This window comes from Apium graveolens, chromosome 10 (genome assembly GCF_009905375.1).
Source record: "Apium graveolens cultivar Ventura chromosome 10, ASM990537v1, whole genome shotgun sequence".
Lineage (NCBI taxonomy): Eukaryota > Viridiplantae > Streptophyta > Magnoliopsida > Apiales > Apiaceae > Apium > Apium graveolens.
In genome coordinates, this window is record NC_133656.1 from 232519132 (window position 1) to 232529119 (window position 9988).

General features: G+C 36.2%; 1 protein-coding gene across 1 annotated transcript; it reads left to right on the forward strand.

Annotated features, from left to right (window-relative positions):
• The first annotated feature begins 948 nt into the window (after nucleotides 1-948).
• On the forward strand, nucleotides 949-9774 carry LOC141689021 (PTI1-like tyrosine-protein kinase At3g15890). Its single transcript, XM_074493176.1, has 4 exons — nucleotides 949-1084; nucleotides 1330-1480; nucleotides 1577-1839; nucleotides 8974-9774. The coding sequence occupies exons 1-4, from the start codon at nucleotides 1029-1031 to the stop codon at nucleotides 9623-9625; spliced, it is 1122 nt and encodes a 373-aa protein (XP_074349277.1). The 5' UTR covers nucleotides 949-1028; the 3' UTR covers nucleotides 9626-9774.
• Nucleotides 9775-9988: the final 214 nt, after the last annotated feature.

The following is a 9988-nucleotide window of genomic DNA, read 5'->3' on the forward strand; positions in this document are numbered from 1 at the left end:
AATATTTAAACTACAGAGCGAATATAACTTCTCCTGATAACATGACTATAACTGCACAAATACATAACTGCTAATATATAATCTGTCTAACTGAATCCTAAAACTATAATAATAGTTTAACACATTATTAAATATAATTTCAGTCCTAAAGCATATATTTAACAATTACTTATCAAAATTAACTACGTAACATCTAGTTACATATCAATAAACCAAACACGTATACTTTAATTATCTTGGAATTATTTTGGAATTTGTAGTTGTAACTTAATTACGGGGAATTTCAAGTTCCCGTGTAATTAAAACAATCGAGACCTAAGTAATTTATAAGTTGAAAAATGAACATACTTTACATATCTAATATGTATATTTAAACTAATAATTCTTTTTTAAGACTTCACTAACAAGAATGTGCACGAAAGATTCATCACATGTTTCTAAAATATAACTGGAATTATCAAATTTATTGATAGAATTGTAAAATTTGCGGTCCAGGTCTATGTGTTAAAATAACCTCTGCCACAATAGCAAGAAATTAATGACTAAATTGTAACAACACAAAAATAATCTACACGAGTTGATATGTTAATATTTTTCTTCGACAAACTAAAATATTGAACGAGTCGCTTTCAAAAAAATAGGTAAAAATAATATTTAACAACATTAATATTCTAATATCAAGTAGAAGTATTGTAAACAGAGTAAGATACAGAGAGAAACAGACAAAGAATGCCTTTAGAAATACCTACCATGCTCCCATGTAATCCAAACAGGAGACTTTCAAAGAAATCGAGCTGCAAATATATTAAATTAACAAAATGTACATTAATTAATTATTCACCAATCAATAACACACTTTATAATTCCAGCTGCCTTCTGTCTTTGGCATTGAAAAATCCGTTTTTTCTTACTGCTATTTCATTTGATTTTCTTGCTGGTTCCATCTGTGTTTTCTTCTTTAGATTCTCTTTCTTCTCTCTCACAACTGTAATAATTGACTTCACCCTAGTCTAGATTTAAATTTTGCAATGTTGAAAAAATATTGTTGTTGCATACCGGAGGATCAAGAACAACAAGATTTCAAGTGAGTTGTGTAAATTCCATATTAATGTCGTTTCAGATGGTTTCACGTGTAGAAGTGTTAAATTTCATTTTGTTGTTGTGTTTTAGTTTCAGTGCACAATCAGATAAGTCAATGGTTGTGTAAAATTTCGTGTTTATTCCATTTTTTTGTTCTGTTTTTGCTTTAGTGCACAGTCCGATAAGTCAAGTGTTCATGTGTTAGATGATTCATTGATTCATGTTCATTTATTTTTGTTATTGTTTTAGTGCACAATCCGGCAAGTCAAGAGATTATCCATGGGAGATCTACAGCCTCAGAGAACTTGTACATGCAACAAATAATTTCCATAATGATAACAAGATCGGAGAGGGTGGTTTTGGAAGTGTCTACTGGGGCCGAACTAGTAAAGGCGTCGAGGCAATCGTTCTATTTCTAATACTCTAAATAATTCGAACTCGTGTTCTTAAATTTTTGTTGTTAAAAGTTTTGAAATTCTGATTATGTAACACACAGATAGCAATTAAGCGGTTAAAAGCTATGAGTGCAAAAGCAGAAATGGAATTTGCAGTAGAAGTCGAGATTCTTGGGAGGGTCAGGCACAAAAATTTACTGGGATTAAGAGGTTTTTATGCAGGTGGAGATGAAAGGCTTATAGTGTATGATTACATGCCTAATCACAGCTTGATCACTCATCTCCATGGTCAACTTGCTTCTGATTGTCTGCTCGATTGGCCTCGAAGAATCAGTATTGCCATTGGGTCGGCTGAAGGAATATCGTAAGTACATGCCCTCTTTAATTATTAGTTTATGATTGTGTGTTCTACAAGGCCGGCATACTGAGATTCATTGACTCAATATAATGTTGGGTATAATTCTAACTACACAGCAACAATGAGCAGTTATATATATAATAACAAGAACATGACAAATAACCAACAAACGAAATAAAACACGAAGGTAATAACAAACTATTAAGACTGTAATTGACAAAGAATGTAAAGAAAACTTATCTCTTATCGCTTTCCAAATTCTGATAAGAAGAAGAACACAACAGCTGAGTCGCCAAACCCTTCAAGAGGACTTGACTGATCTTGAATGTGATGGAATGCAGCAATATCGCTTCCAGGATAAACCAACAACAAATCAATCTGACCACAGATGCAACAATGATCAACGGCGACTCGCACCTCAGTTTGCCCAAAAAACCTATGCAACTCATATATGTTTGCGAGTTAGGCACCGAGACTTGTGTCATTTTAATCTCAAGTATACCTCTCAATATATAGGCATCTCAAGTTGCTCTTCTTCTATTTTACTCGATGTGGTACACCAAGTAACAAAACAGAAAAAGTAAACAAAATGGGTTTTCCTTATTATTTATGTTATATCCTGGTTAATTAATATTAATATTACAAAATATATTCAGAGTATGATTAAAATAATCCTTACTCAATATATTTTATATTAATAATTAAATAATCAATATAAATAATTAAACTTGTAATAGAAAAGAAAAATATAAGAGTCCCCACTAGCACTAGGCCACACAAGCATTCCACTAAACTCAATATCATTCTTTTACAATACCAATGTGGGACAAAATCCCCATTACCCATTTCAAACAAGCAACTTTGTCTCAATATATTCATGGATTCCACTAAGAAAATATCTTAGATCCAAATATGAAAGTTTAAGTCCTCATATCAAGGAACAACCTCCAAGTGTTAGTTTCCGGAAATTATATCAAGAACATATATAAAATATGCCTCAAACTTTCCATTTTCTAACAATCCCCCACAAATCCATAATTAAATTGCATACCAGATTTTATCCTGACTTGCTTTTCAGAGTCGGTACCCTCCCGGGTTTGAACCCTCCTAAGTCCTCTACTTCGATGGCTACCGGATACAGATGGAATGTTTCACCTTGAATCTTTATCCGTTGGGTGTAACCACACTCCATAGACAACGACAAGTCAAAGGCTATGGTGCCAATCTACGGCTTTGAGACGTTAATGGTCATGTCTCGATCCTGTTCGTCGAATGTTTCGAGGAATAACCCTTTCCTCTAATTGCGACCACACAATTACATTCGCTTAGCTGGACACCTCCAGAGATGTACTGCTATCATCTCGTCAAACGACTTGACCCCATTCAGAGTTCAAATAACTCTTGCTAACTAGCAGTTCAAGTACCTCTTAAGGTTTATAGGGAATAGACTCAGATACATAAGTATCTAAATGTATATGGTAGAGGTACTACCAATTCATCCTTACAACCTGTTATTACCACATTAAATACACTTCAAGGGATCTCCTCTCAGGTGTATTGGGTTCCCGCTGTTGATGAATTATGATGGGTTACCAGTCTCATCCCCAACCTCGACTTAAGGACTATAGCATGCTCAATCCCTTTAGTCAGCGGATCAGCTATATTATCCTGAGTTCCTATGAACTCTATAGCAATAATCCTATCAGACACAAGACCCCTTATAGACTTTAGTCTAACTTGGATGTGTCTCTTTGTTTTGGCATTATATTTTACACTTCTGACTTTATCGATAGTTGTACGGCTATCACAATGAACAGAAATGGCAGGAAGCGGCTTGCTTACTACATGTAACATACTCATGAGTCCATGTAACCATTCAGCCTCCGTCCCCGTGGCATCAAGTGCACACAACTCAGCCTCAAAAGTAGACCGAATAATCAAAGTCTGTCTAGAAGACTTTCAGGACACTGCTCCACCCGCAAGGGTAAACACATATCCAGTCACTCCATTGGAACCAGATTTCTTAGCTATCCAACTTGCATCACTGTACCCCTCGAGTACCCCCGGAAATCTCCGGTAATGCAAGCCAAGGGAAATAGTTCCATTCATATATCTAAGAACTCTATCCAGTGCCTCCCAATGAGTCTTGTTTGGACCGCTTGTATATCTAGCCAACTTAGATACAGAATAAGAAATATCTGGCATAATCACATTAGCAAGATATTGCAAACTCCCAATAATCTAAGAATACCTTAACTGAGACACAGGAACTCCTGAACTATTCTTGACTAAGGCAACTTTTGAATCATATGGTGTACTAGCGATTCTACAATTTGAATAACCATACTTCTCAAGTATAGATTTCTCTATATAATGAGATTGTGACAAAGTTATTCCATCAGTTGACTGAGTCAACTTGATCCCAAGAATCACACTAGCATCACCCATATCCTTCATCTCAAAGTGCATCTTCAAAAAACTCTTTGTCTCGTTAATAATCTCAATATTGGTTCCAAACAACAAGATATCATCTACATACAAGCACACGATCACACAATCATTACCTCTAACCTTTTAGTAGACACACTTGTCACTTTCATTAACTAAAAAATTCGAAGTCTAAAACAGTTTCATCAAACTTTTTATGCCAGTCTATAGGTGCTTGTTTAAGGCCATAGATGGACTTGACTAGTCTACATACTTTCCTCTCATTACCAGAAGCAACAAATCTCTCAGGCTGATCCATATAAATCTCTTCTTCAAGGTCACCATGAAGAAAAGCTGTCTTTACATCCATTTGATGGATGATAAGACCATGTACAGAAGCCAATGCAATAAACATTCTGATTGTTGTCATTCGGGCAACTGGAGAATATGTATCAAAATAATCAATGCCTTCCCTTTGCCTAAAGCCCTTAGCAACTAGCCTAGCCTTGTACTTATTTATTGAGCCATCAGGGTTTAGCTTCCTCTTAAAGATCCATTTACCTCCAATAGTAGAACACCCTGGAGGGAGATCAACTAACTCCCATATTCCGTTTGAAACAATTGAGTCAATTTCACTCTTTACAGCGCCTTTCCAATTCCTTGACTCCGAAGAATCCTTGGCTTGACGGAAAGTTAAAGGCTCATCCTCGACATTGTAAGTGATAAAGTCACTTCCAAAATCCTTGACTACCTTTGCACGCGTACTCCTTCTAGGTTCCTCTACTTTGTTAGGAGTAGAGCTACTACCAGGATCCACCCCCACATTTGTCATCTTTTCCACATGATCAGGAGTAGAACTTGATGTGTGAGTGGGATCATCCTCAGAACTACCCAAAGATATACCAGTCTTCATTGGGAATACTTCCTCAAAGAAAATTGCATCACGAAACTCAAGTATCGTATTCGCCACAATACCATCTATGTCAGATTTTAATACTAAAAATCTCATAGCAGTTGTGGTTTCAAGATAGCCCAGAAAGATACAATCAACAGTTTTCGGACCCAATTTCTTTCTCTTGTGTTCAGGGAAAAGCACCTTAGCAAGGCACCCCCACACACGAAGATAACTCAAACTTGTCCTACGCTTTCTCCATAATTCATATGGTGTCTTGTCCATATGTTTCAGAGGGACTCTATTCAGAATATGGCAAGCCATATTCAGAGCCTCTCCCCACATGTACTTAGGCAACCCAGAATTAATTAGCGTACTGTTAATCATGTCTTTAAAAGTTCTGTTCTTTCGTTCTGCCACCCATTAGACTCAGGTGTGTATGGTGGAGTAACCTCATGAACTATACCATTGTTTGCGCAAAATTCATTAAACAAGGTACTCGTATACTCACCACCTCTATCAGACCTCAAACGTTTAAGTACTTTGCCAATTTGTGTTTCAGCTTCATTTTTATACATAATGAATTTATCTAGTGCTTCATTCTTATGTTTAAGCAAATAAACATAACAATATCTACTAAAATCATCTATAAAGGTAATGAAATATCTACAGTGATGCTTAGTCAACACACCACCAAATTTACATATGTCTGAGTGTACTAAATCTAACAAGTCTGAATCCCTAACAATATTATGAAAAGGTTTCCTTGTTTATTTAGCAGTTACACACACTTGACACTTAGATTTCTTATCAATGGTGTACTTTAGAATCAACTCTAAATTCATCATATACTTTAGAGCACCAAAATTTAAATGACCAAAGTCGTAAGTGCCACAAATCAGATGATTCTACACAATTAACAAAAGGTGCAACACTATCATTAATAAAACCACCCTAAACGGGTTCAACATTTATTAAAAACAAACCATCAGACAAGTAACCCTTGTCAAAGAATGTACCAGTATGAGTAATAACTACTTTATTACACTTCAAAGAAAGTTCAAAGCCGTTTTTAAGTAAACAACTTCCACTTATAATATTTCTACGAATAGAGGGAACATGATACACTCTAGTGCGAGATAGAATCCGCCCAGAAGCAAACTTCAGGTCCACGTTTCCTATTCCAAGCACTTGTGCAGCACTAGCATTCCCGATCGTCACTGTCACTCTATGACTCTGTTGATAAGATACAAACAAGCTAATATCAGCACAAATATGTAAATTAGCTCTAGTATCAATCAACCACTCATGTGACAGATAAGTGGAAAGTAGTACAGGGTTGTAAGTAACATACTCGACATCGGTTCCAGAGGCAACAACCTCACCAATGACCATGTTAGCTACTGGCCCACTCGTGGTTCCAAGTCCAAGCACAGTATTTGCTTGAGCTACCACTCCAGATTTCTTAGCTTTCTTACTTGGACAATCCTTGCCTTTTCTGTCCTACAGTCACTACATTTACCTTCGAGCTCCCATGTTCCACATGCAACACATGTCCCTATTTGGACTTGTGCTGCTCCCGTACTGAGATGTCCAACATCAAGTTAGTCCATGTGATCTCTCCTTTTTATCTTTTCAGGAAGAGAGCAAACTCTTCCCAAGACTTATGGAGCTTTTCAATCACAGACATCACTAGAAACTTCTCAAGCAAGACCATACCGGACTCACCCAAATCATGAACTAACATCTCAAACTCATGGACCTGTTCAGTCATGGATTTTCCATCCACTAGCTTAAAATCAAGAAACCTAGCCACAGAATACTTCTCAAATCCTTGAGAATCAGTATTATGGGATTGGTCCAGCTTATCCCATAAGACTTTAGCAGTATAGGCATCTGATGAATAAACATCGAACAAGGTGTTCTCCAAGGATGCCAAAATTGGCTGCCCTAGCCACCCCATCCTTCTCAGCCCATAAAGCATAAACCTTAACATATTCAGCTTTCTCTTGATCCAACCCAGGAGGATCATACTGTACCACTAACAATAGATCCTTAACCGTTAACTAGAGCTTCGTCTTTTTCTGCCAAAGAGAAAAAGAAGCTCCACCACTAAATTTATTAGGCATACCCGATAAATCAATTGGATGGGGAAAACGGTACGTGGTCCAGTCAATGGTAGTAGTACCACCAGAACCAGAACCAGTCTCAACAGTTTTAGGAACATCACCAGTTTCGTTAACCATCTTGCTAATTAACTATATATAACAATAATCTCTTCAAGATTGTTGGGTATAATTTTAACTACACAGCAACAATGGACAGTTATATATATAATAACAAGAACATGGAAAATAACCAACAAACGAAATAAAACACGAAGGCAATAACAAACTATTAAGACTGTAATTGACAAAGAAAGTAAAGAAAATTTATCTCTTATCGCTTTCCAAATTCTGATAAGAAGAAGAACACAACAGCTGAGTCGCCAAACCCTTCAAGAGGACTTGACTGTTTTTGAAGAGATTATTGCCCTCCACTTAAGCTGTGATGGAATGCAGCAATATCACTTCCAGGATAAAACAGCAACAGATCAATCTGGCCACAGAACCAACAATGATCAACGGCGACTCGCACCTCAGTTTGCCCAAAAAACCTATGCAACTCATATATGTTTGCGAGGTAGGCACCGAGACTTGTGTCATTTTAATCTCAAGTATACCTCTCAATATATAGGCATCTCAAGTTGTTCTTCTTCTATTTTACTCGATGTGGTACACCAAGTAACAAAACAGAAAAAGTAAACAAAATGAGTTTTCCTTATTATTTATATTATATCCTGATTAATTAATATTAATATTACAAAATATATTCAGAGTATGATTAAAATAATCCTTACTCAAGATATTTTATATTAATAATTAAATAATTAATATAAATAATTAAACTTGTAATAGAAAAGAAAAATATAAGAGTTCCCACTAGCACTAGGCCACACAAGCATTCGACTAAACTCAATATCTTTCTTTTACAATACCAATGTGGGACAAAATCCCCATAACCCATTTCAAACAAGCAACTTTGTCTCAATATATTCATGGATTCCACTAAGAAAATATCTTAGATCCAAATATGAAAGTTTAAGTCCTCACGTCAAGGAACAACCTTCAAGTGTTAGTTTCCGGAAATCATATCAAGAACATATATAAAATATGCCTCAAACTTTCCATTTTCTAACATATAATACAACAGTTTGTGTTCTTAGTTTCATAGTCTAAGCCAAATAGTTATATTAAACAAGTAAATAAAGAGTAGTATACGACTTGATTATTTATCAGTCTCTCTAGTCTCTGCTATCCTCGGTGCAGGAGTAAGATCCCCGGTAGGTAGAGGGGCGCTTAGGGAGCGCGAGGTGAGCCATTGCACAGGGTCCCAAAATTTTAAGACCTTATATATATTTAAGAACAACAATATGATAATAAATGCAAAAACCGAATGTGCATTTTTGGATAAAATGGATGTTGAAAGTGTTTTATAAAAAATATGAGAATAAGTTCTATGTGTGAAAAGAGTCTTTCATTTTAACTAAATTGTCGGAATATATTTCTTGTTTAAATATTTTGATAGTTATCAGAATATATCTCCTTTAAATTTATATTAAAATAAAAATTGCGGACCCAATTTTGTAATTTCGCACAGGGTCCCCGATTATTTTGCCCCGGCCGGTAGGTTTACGTACCGACATATTTGGTTTGGTTTAGATTTAACTTGTTTAAGTGATTAACCATCTTACGTTTTGTCATTTACGTTGTTGGTTGAAGGTACCTGCACCAAGAGGCGAATCCTCATATCATTCATAGAGACATCAAAGCTAGTAATGTGCTCTTAGATTCAGAATTCCAAGCAAAAGTTGCTGATTTTGGTTTTGCAAAACTTGTCCCGGAAGGTGTCACTCACATGACTACAAGGGTTAAAGGCACCCTCGGGTATTTAGCACCAGAGTACGCAATGTGGGGAAAAGTATCTGAAAGCTGTGATGTTTATAGTTTTGGAATACTACTACTCGAGATCATTAGTGCTAAAAAGCCATTAGAAAAACTTCCGGGTGGAGTTAAGCGCGACATTGTACAATGGGCAAGTCCATTGGTACAAAAAGGTGCTTATGAACAAGTTGTTGATGGTAGGCTAAAGGGAAAGTATGATCGCGCTCAGTTGAAAAGCCTAATTATAATTGCAATGAGATGTACTGATAGTAATCCCGAGAATCGCCCGAGTATGATCGATGTTGTAGAATTGCTCAAGGGAGGCAGTGTCAGTAGTAGACGGAAAGAGATAACAATAGTGAAAGATATGGCTGATGGAAATGAAGATGAAGATTTCGGTGACGATGATACTGATTACGAAGGCCAGTTTGGGAATGGAAAGCCAGCGCCAAGAATGGTAAAAGAAGGATCAAGAAGAAGAAGAAAGTGAAATGAATTGAGTTTCTGGAATGAGCTTGTGTTGTTCTTGATGCAGGTGCGGAATTAGGCCAGAGTGATCGAAATGTGAAATTTATAAATATTTTGAAATAACTTGAATCGATTTCCGTTAAATATTATTCGGTCCCTGTTTCAAAATCATGCAGCTCCTTCTTGACTATTAATGCATTTTGTTACTAATTCAACTAAAGCAATTAGAAGGATGGCTAGTGGCTTCTTGTACTTCAACGTTCATTTGTATATTGTTCTAGATGATCAAACATTTGGGTGTTAGATTGCGGCACACCAAATAAACCATGGGAAAAAATTCGAAATACCGACGACATGATGCACCTGCAAAATGTGTATATGTTTT